Source organism: Thamnophis elegans, chromosome 3, assembly GCF_009769535.1.
Source record: "Thamnophis elegans isolate rThaEle1 chromosome 3, rThaEle1.pri, whole genome shotgun sequence".
NCBI lineage: Eukaryota > Metazoa > Chordata > Lepidosauria > Squamata > Colubridae > Thamnophis > Thamnophis elegans.
The window spans coordinates 119,939,474-119,956,024 of record NC_045543.1 but is presented as its reverse complement, the minus strand read 5'-3'; the positions used below and the strand labels follow the sequence as shown (position 1 = coordinate 119,956,024).

At 40.2% G+C, this 16,551-nt stretch overlaps 1 protein-coding gene across 1 annotated transcript in view; it reads left to right on the top strand.

Moving 5' to 3' along the window:
• The window catches only part of NDUFAF2 (NADH:ubiquinone oxidoreductase complex assembly factor 2), a 47,379-nt gene that overhangs the window by 13,960 nt on the left and 16,868 nt on the right, over positions 1–16,551 (top strand). The window contains 1 exon segment of the mRNA XM_032213515.1: positions 12,654–12,743. Within this exon segment, the coding sequence (XP_032069406.1) occupies positions 12,654–12,743 (90 nt within the window).

The window sequence follows — 16,551 nt, the reverse complement described above, 5'->3', positions numbered from 1 at the left end:
GAGTACAATACTGGAATTAAGGCCAATAGGCTATATATATTTACATAATCCAATGTGAAACACAGCTCCCTGTGATTCGCAGAGGCCTGGTAGGAGTAATTGCCAAGATTCTGAATGCATGCTTAGAAGGGAAAGCTTTTCAGTATTCTAGACAGGAGGATTCGACTTGCAGTGTATTTGAGCAGAACTGTACCATATCATCGCTAAAAGCCTTAGTGGATGTTTTAAAAGGGACGTAAGATGACAATGGCCTCTGGTTCTAGAAATCTGAGCAAAGCACTATAGTGGGAGAAGTTAAATAGGAGGAGAAATCAAGAAAATGTGTGTGAATGAAATTCTAATCTGTCTGAGATAAGTCCCCTGGAGAAAGAATTTCTGTATTAGTAGTCACTGTGTACACATACTCAGGCGGTATTGAAGACTTCAGAGAGAGACTGGAGTCCTTCATGGTCTTTGAGATTGGTTGTTTGCAGATGTTTCATTATCAAACTTTGTATACAGTAGCTCAGCCTGCCAGTGTTGGTAGGGGAGTGATTTTCCCCTTGGTAATTCCTTGATTAAGGTGTTGTTTTCTGCTTGATGGTTTGTCTGTGTTAATCCCTGCTTATTTGAGTGGTGGAGGTGGTGGTGGTTTTTTGTTTATTTTTCATTTTTAGCTTTTTTATTGTCTCTTGAATTGTGCATAAATACTGTATATTTTATGTATCTCTTGATGGCTGATTTGTCTGAATTCCAAGCTTCCAGGCATTCCTTACAGTTTTGGGGTTTTGCTTGATTTAGAATGCTCACAGTTTCCCAGCTGAAACTATGGTTGAGTCTGTCCACATGTTGTGAGATTAAGGAGTTTTCATCATATCTTTTAAGGAGCGCAGTGACTCATAAGGATAGAATGCCTGGCTGTCGATTATCAGGCTCGTGTTTGAGATGTTGCTGCCGGTGAAAAGGGTGAGCTTCCATCACACACTCCAGCTGACCCAGCAGTTTGAAAGCGGGCAACTGTAAGTAGATTAATGCCTACCACTTCAGTGGGCAACTTCAGGGGGACACGAAAGGAGCCCCCAACTGAGCTCTTCTCAGGCAGCAGTGATAACACTGGCTAATCCTTTCTCCATGGAAGCATTTTGGTCCTGCTGACACAGAGGGAAAAAAGTCTTCTGATTGTTAGTTGGTCATACATAGATTGTTCTGGTAATCTTCTACTTGTCTAACCCACATAGTGGCCGTCATAGTTCTTATACTATAAGTTGTAGATAAGTTCTAATTCTTCGGCTATTGGGTTTTTCAGTTTTCTTAAGATGACTTGGAAGGCTTTTGTTGATCGGTGTGCTATGGTAATGCTGTGTGGTTTTCTCCTTTCTTTGTGAATTTTATACATTTGAAAATGATGTTGATTATTTCATGTATTTTCTCCAGTTGTTCCTTTTTTATTATGACAAAGGTGTTGTCTACATACTGGATCTATACTTTTGGTTGTATGCGTGGGAATGCTGTAGTTTCTAGATGCTGCATTACAGTCTTTGCTATGAGCCCTGAGAGTGATGATCCCATGGGGCTGTTCTCTGATTTGTTGGTATATTTGTCCATCAAACTGAAAATAGGTAGTGAGGCAGAGGTTGATGAGGTCCATTATTCTGGATTCCTCTATCTTAGTGTACTTGGCTAGGGGTGTGTGTGTATGTGTGTGTTATAGTTCTACTGCCATGGATTCTTTCACTAGTTTTGGATCTATAGATGTACAGTAATGCTGTAATGTTGAATCAACCATAATATATTCTCTTCTGTTCACTTTAGAGAGAGAGTCAATGATTTTTGCTGTAGTCAAGATGTGGATAGAAAAGGAATGTGTTTGGTTTACAATTAAATTTAAAGCTAGATGATGATTAGAAAAACCATATTTTTACTGTGTTGAGGATGTACTGTGTTTTCCAAACTCTCTTACATAAGAAATTTAAAGGGATCTTCAAAGATTCGTGAATTAAGTGGAAACCTAATAAACAAAAAGACATTTATATGTGTCTGACAGTCCCAGGCTTAACAGAGTTAAGAAATTACAGAAATAAATTACAGTATAAAACAGTTAATTAGTTTGCGTTTCAATGAAAAGTTTGTAATGTAAGCACCATGCTTCTATTTATTATTTCTTTCTGGCTGTATATCTTTTTTCATAATGAAAGATATATTGGACTAGGTAATGCCACCAAAATGAAAAATGTTGCTGTACAAGCAGGAAAAAATAACATTTCATTCTCCGGTGCACTGCTTGGAGTGTCCAAGCAAGGATTAAATTCTGTCCCACTGCCCAAGGACTGGATTGAAAATCTTTGGCCACGCCCTCTGGCTCCTTCCATCCTCAATTTTTTAATTCAGTCCAAAGCCCATCGGACGTATTTAACAGCCTTAGCTGATAGAAATTCAATTACTATCTTTCCTTAGCTTAGATTTTTATTATTTTACCTTCCCTTTTCAGTTAGGTAGCCTTCCTTACTGTAGCAGTATCATTTGCCTTGCCCTAAGAAGCCGGATTCGCTCTGGATAGAGTGACGTGCTTCTCAGCCTCCCGGGTGGCTCGTCACCTCCGCGGTGCCATCACCCAGTTGATCTTCACTGGCAGGAGTGTCCGAAGCTTTGGCAGCCCATCCGGCATACAGGAGGCACTTCCTGCGACTCCAGAAGCTGCCCAACGAGGGATCGACCAGGAGTGGCCATTCTTCTCCCTGCAGCAGGTGCTTGGGCATTCGGAGAACTTGGCAGCTGCCATCCTCCATGGCCCTTTTCCCCTGCCAGTAGCAAGTTCCGCCTGCGGCCCAACAGAGCCCTGCCCCTTCTCCTGACCACAGCGCCTCAGCCTGAGTGAGTCCATGGGCAGAATCACACCTGCCTCCAGGAGCAAGTTTTCCTCAGGCTCGGCTGTCGGTATCTCGGGCAGCATGGACACGTATTCCATTGTCGAAGCTCCTGAACAAGGGCCCTCCATTGGGGTAGATAGGCAGAAGGGCAGCCAGGGAAGCTATAAGGGAGATTGGCAGGTGTCCTTACTCCAGGAAGGAGGCCGCCAGACAGGATAAAGTGGATGCCAGGCGCCAAAAAGCCCTAGAGAGGCAATTTGAGAGGGTGCAGAGGTAAACCATCATGGTGGCTTAAGTCCATCGTGCGGATCCACCTGAGTCTTTGGGGAGCCAGGGCCTTTCCCAACCTGCCCTCCCCCATCCTCCTGCAGGAGGAATACCACAAGAGTTCTGCTCAGACCAATCTTATGGAGGGTCCAGGACCCCTTCCCCTTCTATTGATGGGGGTGCAGATCCGTTTGACTGTGGGATAGGGGAAGAAGAGAAGGATTCTCCCCCTCACCCTCCTTCTGTGCCCTGTAGGCCAGCCTCAAGTTCTACTTCTGGGGTGGGGACCTGCCCAGTGGAGGATCAGGGACCATCTCTCTCAGCCGAAATGAGGGAGGTGATTGATTCCGCGATATCCCAGGGCATTGCCCAGGGCCTTAAGGAACGTGCTGAAAAATCGGGCCAGGGTCACAAGAGCAAGTCTAGGACTCCAAGACGTTCTCGCCTCCACCCTCCGTGGTTAGTGCTGAATCAGTCTCGGAGGGGGAGGATCTGGCTGAACCAGATCTATCTGAGGATGAGGGTTTGGTAACTGATAAGCCCGCCTTTAGCGGCCTGTTCAAGCCTTCTTTATTTAAATCTATATTATATAAGGCAAAGGTCATTACTCACCAGGAGGTGACCCCCACTGTTACTCAGGAGTCTACAGACCCTGCTGACCCCAGGGGGTGTTGTTTGATGAGACCATCCAAGTTCAAGACCTGGTGCCTTTGCCTAAGTTATTCAAGGACTTTGTGCAATGTCAGTGGGTTCAGCCAGGGACACCCCAGCATACGGGCCTTCCTTAAGGGCACATCGAACCTGCGGCCGCAGATGATCCATCGCACCTGTCCTGGGACCTTGCTGTTGTTCTCAGAGCTCTATCAGAGCCACTGTTTGAACCTCTCCGCTCTTCTTCTATCAGGCACCTTTCCTTCAAAACGGCCTTCTTCATCGCCATTACCTCGTTGAGGAGGGTGTCTGAACTGGCAGCCCTGTCAGTCAGGGAGGATTTGTGCCTCATCCATAAAGACAAGGTCATTCTCCAGCTGGACCCGTCGTTTATCCCAAAGATCAGTTCCTACTTTCACAGGGCCCAGGAGCTCATTCTCCCAAACTTTTGCCCAAGGCCCTTGCATCCTAGGGAATGCCGTTGGCATACCCTCGATGTGCGGAAAGCATTGAAGAGGTGCATTAAGCGTAGGTCCTCCTTCTGACGCTCGGAGGCCTTATTTGTATTGTTTCAACCGGTGGCCATTGGAGGAAGGTTTCATCTTCCACCACCAGTCGCTGGCTCAAGACTTGTATTTCCCTTGCCTATGAACACCAGGTCTAGGACGACCTAGGCCTTGATTGAGGAGATCTGCAAAGCTGTAACCTGGGTGATGCCATCCTTATTTGTTAGGCACTACAAACTTGACAAATACGCCTCTGCGGATGCTGCCTTCGGAAGATGTGTCTTGCAGAGCGTGGTTTCTGCCGAATCTTGATGTGGATTGTGCACCCCATTGGAGGCACCCACCCTAGTGACATTTTGCTTGGGCATGTCCCTTGCTTGGACACTCCAAGCAGTGCACCGGAGAATGACCATTGGCTTACCTGAAGGGTTGTTCTCAGTGCACTGCAGGAGTGTCCAACCCCACCCTGGGGTATTATTTCCAGGATGTCCTGCTTTTCCGTGTGAGGATACTTTGCCTGACGGATGTCTCAGATGGACCATGTCTTCATTGAAAAACTGAGGATGGAAGGAGCCAGAGGGCATGATCAAAGATTTTCACTGGGACCGAATTTAACTCTTGCTTGGACACCTGCAGTGCACCGAGAATGACCCTTCAGGTAAGCCAATGGCCATTTACCCTGAATTTGGCCAGAGGAGCCCAATGAAAATAACAAAGCTGCATTCCTGAGTATAAATTTATACGCTCTATATAAAGTCTACATGTAAACTGAGTATAAGGTACTCATATATTCACGATATATGGAAATTACCTTGAATTGTAGGATATGAGCAAGTAGGTGTTTTTTTTTAATTAAAGTGATTTATAAAACAAAATTAAAATGCATTGGCAAAGGCTTGGGTAGAAAAAAAGAAATAAAATAAGACAAGGCTGGCTTGCATCAGTTTCAAGAGGAGAAAAAAGATGTGTGCTTAGCTTGAAGAAAGTGTCAATATTGATTTGAGTTGGGAAAGAAATAATGAACTGTCAAGTTCCTCCCTGTGTGATCTATTTTTATTTTTTGCATTATGATTTATTTGTTTCTATTTTGCAAGTGAGCATTTACAATAAGTGCATAAATAGCATCCTTAAATGCATTTAAAATGAATGAATATATGATGAATGAATGAACCCACAGCCAAGAAACAGATGAGCACCACACCCTCGAGTTGGACAGGACTTGACAATGAAACCTTTATATCTCTTTATATATGTCTGTGTGTGTGTGTGTGTGTGTGTATGTATATATGTGTGTGTGTGTGTGTATATATATATGTGTATATATATATATATATATATATATGTATGTATGTATGTGTGTGTGTGTGTGTGTATGTGTATGTATGTATGTATGTATGTATGTATGTATGTATGTATGTATGTATGTATGTATATATGTAGGCACCCATACAGAGAGGGACAGACAAAGAGACAGACAGACAGAGATCTAAACTTGTTTGAATTTGTTATGCTTTTTGTTCTCCTGATTTGGTAAAGTACCCCATTTTCTGAAACCATCTTTGTTTCATTTAATGCAATTAATTGACTGTGATGTTCATCTGTTGGACTTTATTTAATTATTTCATTATCTTTATGTGCTACCCATTTCACTGTCGAGTGATTCTGGTCAGCATACAAACATAAAAAACAAAGGAACAAAACAAAAAACATTATTAAATTCACAGAACTTATTCAAGTTAAAAAAGCAGAATACTATGGGGTGGAATGGGATCTTCTTCCCAGTCCAATAATTGCCTCTAACATGGAAGTCTCCCAATGGGGCTTCAGGCAAGTCAGCAGAGCTGGGTTTGAGGTTCTTATGGAAGGCCAAGAAGGTTGGATCTCTCCCTTGGGGGGGGGGGGGCACGATGTTCCTGAGAGTGGGAGCCACAGCAGAAAAGGCTCTTGTCCTGGACTCTCCTAACGAATTCCTTGAGCAACAGGGTCCATAGTATGTCCCTTTGCTGGAATGAGTGGGGTGGGCCAATCCCATTGGGGTGATATGGTTCCTTGGGTAACGGGCCCATCCATAAATGGCTGTAAAGTGTATAACATCTTTGAATTGGACCTGAAAGCAGACCAGCAACAAGTGCAGCTTATGCAACAGCAGTCTTATATGGCCTATCCTAGGAGCCTCTAGAACTGTCCTCCTGGCTGCATTCTGAATACTGTTCAGGGCAGTCCCATGTACAATGCATTGCGGTAGTCCAAACATGAGATGACCAGAGCATGTGTGACCAAGTGCAGGGACTTGATGATTTGTGATACAGGCAGTAGGTTCAATGGATAAGTTAGTTCTAACATCATCATTCAGCTCTAACACAGGACGTGACCAAAAAGCACTTTTTACTTAGAGAATCTTTCTCTATTAAATGATTCTTAATACATTAGAATGCAGCTGAAGAGAAATTAAAGGTGTTTTGTAGCCTCCGACCTACTTCATTCTTTTACTAAAATTGATGACTAAGGGTATGCAAATCGTGCCATAAAGAGGCATGCAAGGCCAAAAAGATTTTAATGAAAAAAAAACACTTGAATTTATTAGTCAAGAATGATTTCAGTGTCTTGTTTAAAAAATACAGCATTTAATTTCATCTTGTTACTCTTTCATGTTCTTCTATGATAGTAACCATGTAGAGAAGTTTACATAATGACTAGGTGAAAGGCACCTAATAAATATAATACGTGTTTTCCCTTATATCTGCATTCTCTTCACTAAACTATACTTGGATTACAATGATCACTACCGTATTTCCCCAAAAATAAGAGACGGTCTTATTTTCTTTTGATCCCCGAAATAAGTGCTTGGTCTTATTTTCGGGGAGGTCTTACTACTATTGTCGAGGGGCAGGAGACAGTGAGCGTGATCACCTCATGGCTGTTGCTATGTTGCAATATTTTGGGGGAAAGGCTTATTTTAGTGCATGGCTCAAAAACCCGATTGAGTTTATTATCTGGGGAGGTCTTATTTTCAGGGAAACAGGGAAATAGTTTTCATATTCTCTCAAAATGTTTCTGCATACAGTTATACAAAAGCTATCCTCCCTGCTCCTGGGTCAGTTAAGTTTGAAAAATGATCTTTGCCAAATTAGATGTTTTCTGATCAAGAGGTGAAATGAGGGAGAGATATCATTGTGTACATGTTTTATATATGCTGATTACTGGATAATTCAACAGAAAAAAATGTCAAATATTTGGCTTCTCGTGTTAATGCAATCTGTAACCCAGGATTGTAATGCAACAGATGTTAATAAATTCATATCGAGGCCATCCCTTTTATGTTGTTGAGATACAACAATTATGGTGTATGACAGTGGGATGTATATGATTTTATTTTTAATATTTCAAGGATTTATTCATTTTTAATATTATTTTATCATAAAAAATAAAATACAAAACAGTAAAACAAAATGAAACAAAACAAAAGCATACATTCAGTGACAAAAAAATAGTGTGCAAAAAGAGGAAAAGTGATCAATTAAATTTAACATTTAACATAGAATCTACTGTGACTGGATGCTGAAAGAAAAGAAAAAGCAGTAAATTTTCCGGTAGACTCGAGCAGGGGTGGGTTCCTGCCAGTTCTAACCTCTTCTATAGAAGAGGCTCCACAAATCTACCATGCCATTTAGAACCGGTTCCAGCTCTCCCCCCCCCCGTCCATCTGCACCACGCTTGTCCCACCGCCGCTCACTGATTGGCTGGCTCACCAATCGCCCCGCCCACCTCTAAGAGTCTTATTTAAACCTTAAAGTCTTAAAGCTGTCAAGTTTGAACACCCCTGGGTTTTTTTCTAAAGGGTTAGGGGTGCAAGGGTCTTGTAACTTGACAGCTTTAAGACTTGCGTGCTTCAAATGCCAGAGTTTCTGAGCCAACATTTTGGTTGCTAAGCAAGAACGTTGTTAAGTGAGTTTCACCACATTTTACAAGTTGGCCTCGCCCACCCAGTCACATGGTTAGCAAGCCACTCCCACAAAGCAATCCACACCTACAGAAGAGGTTCTAAAAATTTTTGAAACCCACCACTGGACTCGAGGCACAGCTGTCCCCCCCCCCCCTACTGTTCTACTTACCTTTGCAGACTTAGAAAAGGCTTCTTGGTGCCTGTGGTGCGTATGCATGTGTGAAGCGAACCAGTAGCAGACTTCAGAGTATTTTACCCGGACTCAAGACACTACAAAGTTACCCCTGCATGGCCCCCTGGGAGTCTGATAACCAATCAGAATACATTTCTTACACAGGAACAGGAAGCTCCAAGGCAGGGCAAGAGGGCATAAATCTCTCTCTCTCAGCCATATGCTTTATTTTTTGCCCAGGATCTCAAACCATGTGGTCCTGTCCACCATTAAACCATCTTTCCAAGCAGTTTCCATGTTTCCAGTGTCTTTCTCCCCACTTGGAACTGAACCCAGATGGACATTCCTTCCAACAGCTGTTAGAATGGTACATTTGAATGAGGAATTTGAAGTAATAAGAAAAAGCAATACAATTTTCATGGAAGAAATTTTAGGATAAGGTACAGAAAGGGACAGTGAGCTGTCACATAGGAAGAAAATGTGAAAAATGGGGTAAAGTTGAAAAATAAAGATAACTTAAAAAGAAATTTTGTGCTGAATGGAAAACAGCAAAAGAATTTGAAAAATTTATGTGCCTGGTTCTATATTTGAGTTGTTGATGCTATGAAATAACACAGTAGTATTTGCAGAGATTTTCTGAGAGAGAGATGTGTGAGTGTGCCACTTGGGAGCTATCAGAACAGCATTCCACCCTGTGTTAAAAAGCAAGAGATGGGTGGTTTGGGTGAAGAAAAATCAGAGGTATGACGCAGGAGAGAATCAAGTAACGTCATTGAAATTACATTTAGAGGAATGCACTGTGGTTGGAGTAGAGAATAATGAGAAAAAAGAAATGGGACAATATTTTGGCATGAATTTTTATAAAGGAAAATTCATTTATAAAATAAAATATTTCACTTAATGTATTATTCTGTGTCTCTTGCACATTTTTATAAGCTAGTGTAAGAAAATGTATAGAAAACTGCAGATGAATAGAAAACTGTCTGAATTACAACATTGAGCCAATTGTCCTTTTCTTTTAGCAATTTAAACTACTATGTATAATTTTCTTTACCAATATGTAATAATAAGAATAAAATTCATATCAAGGGGCTAGAGATAGCTGCTATTATTATCTTTACTAGAATTTTAAAAAACCCAAATATTGGATCGTGTTCGTGTTACTGAATCTTTTAATTCTTCAACTGTTATTGTTGCAGGATTGCGTAAAATGAAAGAAACTAGGGTAGATTAAAAAGCTTATTTGAAAGCTTTTTTAATGTATTATTTTATTTCTGCATACATTAAAAATATTATATAGTTCAATTTTGTCACGTTCACCAGTTCTTATGATTTAACTCCTTGAAAGCTATGAAGAAGTAATGAAAGAAATTACCTGTCTTAAACTGATAGATGCTTTCTATGAGCTACTTCTATTTTAGTGCCCTTTAAATTCAAACATGAGAAAATTGCAGAAATTTACAATTCAATGTGTGTTTCATCAGGGAGGAATTCACAGATTGTTTTGACACCCAGTTACAAATTCAGCATGAAGATGGACGTCTCATGAAATTTGCAGCTGCTGATTGAATTTATATTTCCATAAAGCCCATCAACAGTAGCTGCCTGAAGGGAAGTGTTGGGGGGAAATGACAAAAAATGTGAGGCTAGCATTTTTCTTCAGAGTTATAATGACAAATTACTTGTAATAAGGTCTTACACTGACCAGGATTAAATGAAAAATATAGGCAGCCAGAAAGGAATTATTTCCCCCCCCCCCAATTGATTTGAACTAAAACCATCTAGAGCTGATATCTAAATATATGTTTAGTCATCTGCAGGATATGCTAAATGCAGCCACAAATCAGAAATGTTCTCACCTTAGGAAAAAAAAGGAAGCATTTGCAGGTAGAGAATTTGTCATACAGATAATCTTATTTTATAGTAATGTCCTGCGTTTGAAGATGAACGTTATACTCACACAAAAGTAGGCCATCTTCATAGGAACCCTTCTCTCCCCCCCCCCACCCAGCGCCCCCCCCATCATCTGCCTTTTCTTTCCCTTTCAGCTCTGAAATTGGTTTTCAGGGAAGCAGGGGAAAAGCTTATTTAAAACCTGTAAACAAAAAAAGGAGATTACTTTGATGTTCTAATACTAATAAAGCAATTAATAAATTAAAACAAATTGTATAGATTTATTCATGCTCTGAAATATTAAATGAAGCATTTACAAACTGTTCCTATAGAGGAAAAGGGAAAATGTAAGTGTTTTTTCTAATTAGGCATTAGGCATTATGGTTATAATATTGTAGTTGTTAAGAGAATACAACTTCCTTAATTTCAAACTTTCCAAAAACTATGTATACATATACATACATACATACATACATACATACATACATACGAGAGAGAGAGAGAGAGAGAGAGAGAGAGAGGGAGAGATACATACATTATATTACCAAAAGTATTTGCTCACCCATCCACATAATCAGAAGCAGTTGTGAGCGAATACTTTTGGCAATATAGTGTACATGTTAATATTTATCTATGTAAAATCATGAATTTTTATTTATGATAAGGTTAGTTAGAAAAAGAAGATAAAATAAATGGTCTGTTTTGGTTAGAAAAAGAAAAGATAAAGAAGCAACTTCTAATCTTTGCAGCAGCTACAAACAAGCTTATTATCCCTCTTCCCTCTTTAAGATTACAATATAAAGATTCCTTATGTCCTATATTCAACCTTTTTTTCAATCAGCAAATCCAGAAATCATGATTTCACTTTTTTCCTATTTCAGTAAAAGACCCATAAAAGATTTCTTTATGTCTTATATAAAAGTACTTATTGTTTTATCTCTGACCAGGGAGGGCAGTTTTGCCATTTCTGCTAATTCTGCCATCTTTACAATTCATTCCTCTATTATTGTATATAGCAGGGTTGTTCTCCAACTTGCTGCAATTACTATATATAAATTATTAATATGTAGAACACTTATTTGATTCTTATGAATCAAATTATTTTAAAGTGTAATCTATAACTAATATATAATTTCTTGAATTCCTCAACCTTGGACAAAAGTTTTGCATAAAAATGCACTGAATACTAAATTTGATGAGTTTCAAAGCAGTTGAATATCCAGGTACCCTTGTACCATATAGTTTCAGTTTCAGTTTCAGTTTATTGGGATTTATATGCCGCCCTTTTCCCTGAGGGGACTCAGGGCGGCTTACAACCACAGGGGGGGGGGAGGGGGGGTGCAAGGTCAAAAACAAAACAATATGTGAACAAAGAAAGATAGTAAAACACAACTTTCATTCAACAATCAAACACTCGGGCGGGTGAATTGGAAGCCTATCCCCAGGCCTGCTGGGAGAGCCAGATCTTGAGGGCTGCGCGGAAGGTCTGGATAGTGGTGAGGGTACAGATCTCCATGGGGAGCTCGTTCCACAGGGTCGGAGCAGCAACAGAAAAGGCTCTCCTCCGTGTGGTCGCCAGTCGGCATTGACTGGCAGATGGGATTCGGAGGAGGCCCAGTCTGTGCGATCTAATTGGTCGATTTAGGGAAGTAATCGGCAGCAGGCGGTCTCTCAAGTACTCAGATCCACTACCATGGAGTGCTTTAAAGGTGGTCATCAGTACCCTGAAGCGCACCCGGAGACCAACAGGTAGCCAGTGCAGCTCGCGGAGGACAGGTGTAACGTGGGCGAACCGCGGTGCGCCCACTATCACTCGCGCGGCTGCATTCTGGACTAGCTGCAGTCGCCGGATGCACTTCAAGGGCAACCCCATGTAGAGCCCATTGCAGTATTCCAGTCTAGAGATCACAAGGGCTCGAGTGACTGTTGTGAGAGCCCCCCGGTCTAGGTAGGGCCGCAACTGGCGGACCAGGCGAACCTGGGCAAATGCCCCCCTGGTCACAGCTGACAGCTGGTGATCAAAAGTCAGCTGTGGGTCCAGGAGGACTCCTAAGTTGCGGACCCTATCTGAGGGGTATAAAATTTGACCCCCCAGCCTAAGCGTTGGTATATTAGCCAAATTATTGGGGGGGAAGCACAACAGCCACTCGGTCTTGTTCGGGTTGAGTACCAGTTTGTTAGCACTCATCCAGTTCTTAACGGCCTCCAGACCCCGGTTCATCACGTCCACCGCTTCATTGAGTGTATATACATAGTATATGTATATACTATTTCATACTACAATTCTCAAGTTATTGGAAAAATATAATAAAAGTATTTCTATATCAGTTATGGAATCATTCTTAATTATCCACAATTTCTCCCCCTTGAAACAGGTCAGAACATTAAAGAGAGAAGAATTGTGAAAGCTGTCAATCTAGAAGAATATCAGTATGAATCTGGAGCCATTCCAACAGAATGGGAAGGTAAGACATCATTGGCATTGTTGGGGAAAAGCATGACTTACTAACCTCAACCTCCCCCAAGTTGTACAGAAGAGAGACAAGACAACATTTCTAGCCCGCCCTTATTAATGTAAGAATACTTAAGAAGGCACAATTTTGTCTTTCTTGACATTTTGTCTTTTCAGTTTGTCCAGGCATCATTTCCTCTTGTACAGTGCTGTTCCATTTTAGTAGATACACCCCTCCCCCCAAAAAATGGAACTTGCAGATAGATGTGAACTTGATCCATAGATTTAGATACATAAACTTAGATTCAAACCTCAGTTCTAAAGTATTGACTTTTTTTTTAAAAAAAGAAAGAAACTGAGCAAGTTAATATAATGTCTGAAAGTTGGATAGAAAGTTGGATAGAAAGTTGGATAGAAAAATGCAAGACTCCGCTCTGAGTGCATTTTGAAATAAGAAAAGCAGTTTTGATCAAATGAGCCTTGACAATTATGCATATAAGCTAAACATCTTTTTATATGGTTTTCGCAAGATTAGGATAAATTTGCACATCTAAGATTCTTATTACCTAGGAAATAAATCATGTGTGGCAAGATATACTTTTAGTTGCATTTGCTTTTTTACTTAAGCATTCTTATAATTACCATAGCATTTTCTTCCCTTTGTGATTATTGCGGCACTAAGAATAGAATAACAGAGGGATCTCGGAAGGGATCTTGGAAGTCTTCTAGTCCAACTTCCTGCTTAGGCAGGAAACCTACACCATTTCAGACAAATGGTTATCCAACATCTTCTTAAAAACTTCCAGCGTTGGAGCATTTACAACTTCTGGAGTCAAGTTGTTCCATTGATTAATTGTTGTAACTGTCAGGAAATTTCTCCTTAGAAATTAGAGGTTGCTTCTCTCCTTATTAGTTTCCACCCATTGCTTCTTGTCCTACCCTCAGGTGCTTTGGAGAATAACTTTGACTCCCTCTTCTTTGTGGCAGCCCCTGAGATATTGGAGCACTGCTATCATGTCATCCCTGGTCCTTCTTTTCATTAAACTAGGCATACCCAGTTCCTGCAACCGTTCTTCATATGTTTTAGCTTCCTGTCCCCTAATCATCTTTGTTGCTCTTCTCTGCATTCTTTCTAGAGTCTCAACATCTTTTTTACATTGTGGTGACCAAAACTGAATGTAGTATTCCAAGTGTGGCCTTACCAAGGCACTAAATTGAAAGGATTTGTGAAGAGCATAGAAATAAAGTGTTATGAATAAGCTGTAGTCTTTTTTTCTTTTCTTTAAACACAGCTCCTTTTAGGGAATGTGAACTTCAAAGTGCTTTGTTTTGTTATCCATTTAGGCAAAGAAGGTGTACAATGTATTTTTGTTTGTGGCAAAGAGAACAGATAAGAACCCAGGTGCTTAAACACAAAGAGCAACATTAACTGGATTTTTTAAATTAACATTTCAACTGCTAAATGTTTCTGTTTAGAGATTGTAATGTAAAAAAATTGCAGGCCTTCTTCTCTATAAGAGAAGAAGGTTGGGTTTTAAATGCTGCAGCATTTATATAACTTTGTGTTCAAAACATTATTTCACTACATCAGTTCCAATGAATGAAGACATTTATTCCAGTTTTTAATTTTTTCCCTATATGAAGCTGTGGGAATTTATCTTTTTCCATTCTTGCTAATGTGGAGCGTCCATTACAGTTTACATGCATTACAGAATTTTGCCTTTTTGCATATACTGTGGCATACATTACAAGAACCTAAAGTTGCACATGTTTGAGGATGAAATTCTTTTTAATTTTTGTGCATTTCTTTAATGGAGTAAGCATCTTGAGAATTTAATGAACAGAAAAGCAAGCTGTAAATTGAAGAAATAATCTACTCAGGTGTGGACATATTTTATATCTGGTCCAGACACACTAGGCACGAACAAAAAATTTGCAAACACTCCCTTCTCAATTGATTAGTTTGGAAAGCTTTTCTCAAGCTTAATTATTACAGACCTTTTAAGCAGTATTTAATTCATGGCCAGAGGATTCCCATTACTAAGTTAATAACTAAGTTTATAGTTGTATTGTAACCACAAGTCATAACATATAACGTACCATAAAATAAAATACAATAAACATAGAATAGTAAGAATCTCAATAGTTCACAGGTTAGACTTGATACTTGATACAGAAAGCATGGGTTTCTATGAAGTAGCACTTATAACTGTTTTACCGATTTCAAGACATTCTTGATAGATAATAGCCAACTACAGTACTGAATTCTTCAAAGAATGTATGATTCATCTTTCTGCTTGTGATGAATAGAAATTACCATAGGATATTTACTTCAATTGATTATTATTATTTTGTATTGTATTTCCATTGTATGTGTGCTATAAAATGTGGATATATTTTGTGTTATAAAATCTGGGTATATTTTACTTACCAATCCTTTCAAATCAAAGTAAGCTGATGATTTTTGCCGATTTCCCACAAAACTCCCAACTTCCATTGGAATCTTGAACATGAGTTTTCCTTGTTCAAACCAGGAACATAATAACAGAGGATTAGGTTTGCTTTTACTTACATATCTGTTGTGGCCCAGCAGGATCCAGTTGAGCTGCTGATGGACTTGGATAGCAAGGAACCAGATGAGTCTGTCAGGGAAGATGTGGAAGACCCTGAGCAGGGTTCAGACTCAGAGCAGGGACCAGAGAGGCTGGCTGGCCACCAGGAGACACCTGAGGCATGGAGCAGTGGGGAGGATCAAAGGCAGTTTGTCCCTGACACAAGATTAAGAAGGGCGGAGAAATGGAAGCAGCAGCTCCGGAGGCGGACTCATAGACGATAATTAAGCCCAGGTGGTTGTGTCTTGGCCCCTCCCAAGAGAGTATATAAGTGGAGAAGTTGGGAGGGGACATTTGCAGGACACAACCGTTTAAAACAGTATTGGAAAACTCTGTCTGTCTTGAATCCGTGTCTGTTGGGTTTTGGGTTGCTGCCAACTATTCTTGCATGTGTGTTTTGTCTGGGACTTCAGCCAAAGGAATCGATAACTCAGTGATTAAAGAGTGGCAAACATCCAAGCCTGTGTCTGGGTGATTCGCAGGTCGGGGGGGGGGGGGGGGTCAGAACTCATACCTAGGGAACATCCATATTTACTTTGCCTAGGTTTCTTTTTAAGACAAAATGCAAGGCATTATTTTTCCAGAGCAGAAAATGGTCATAACCTTTATGATTTTTAATTTTCAGTGGACACTGATTGTATCTTAAGTTAGAAGGTGCTATTTCCGTTTTCCATATTGTTAGTCTTCGTAAAAAATATAGTCACTTTCAGTGTCTTTGGAGATGTGTGCATTTGTGTTTTTCATGCTGTATTTACAGTCTGTGTGTTCAAGTTGGTCCCTCTTTGTTTAATGGGTAACATTTAGTGATTAATGGGAGTTTTAATTTACATGCCCACTTTTACGCTTATTACAATGCGCTATATGCCCTAGGAGTCTTAAGTTCAATGAAAATTTCATGCATACTAATGAGAATGCAGATGAGCACTGAAATGAAAGAATGCCAAGGTCTCAAGATATGATATGTCCAGTTTATCTTGCTTACATTCTGCTTAGAAAATGGTAGTGTTATCATGAGCATATGTTGCAGATAATGCTATACCATTTTTACAATTAAAGGCAACTGTTTAATTAGATGATTTGAACTACAATGGATTTCCAAAACTGTGCAAGAGCATGTTTCAAAATTGTACTCTGTCTATACATTTCTACACTTTCTTTGTTCATTTTGGGTGGAAGGGTACTGTTCCACTTAGAAACTATTTTGGCTGC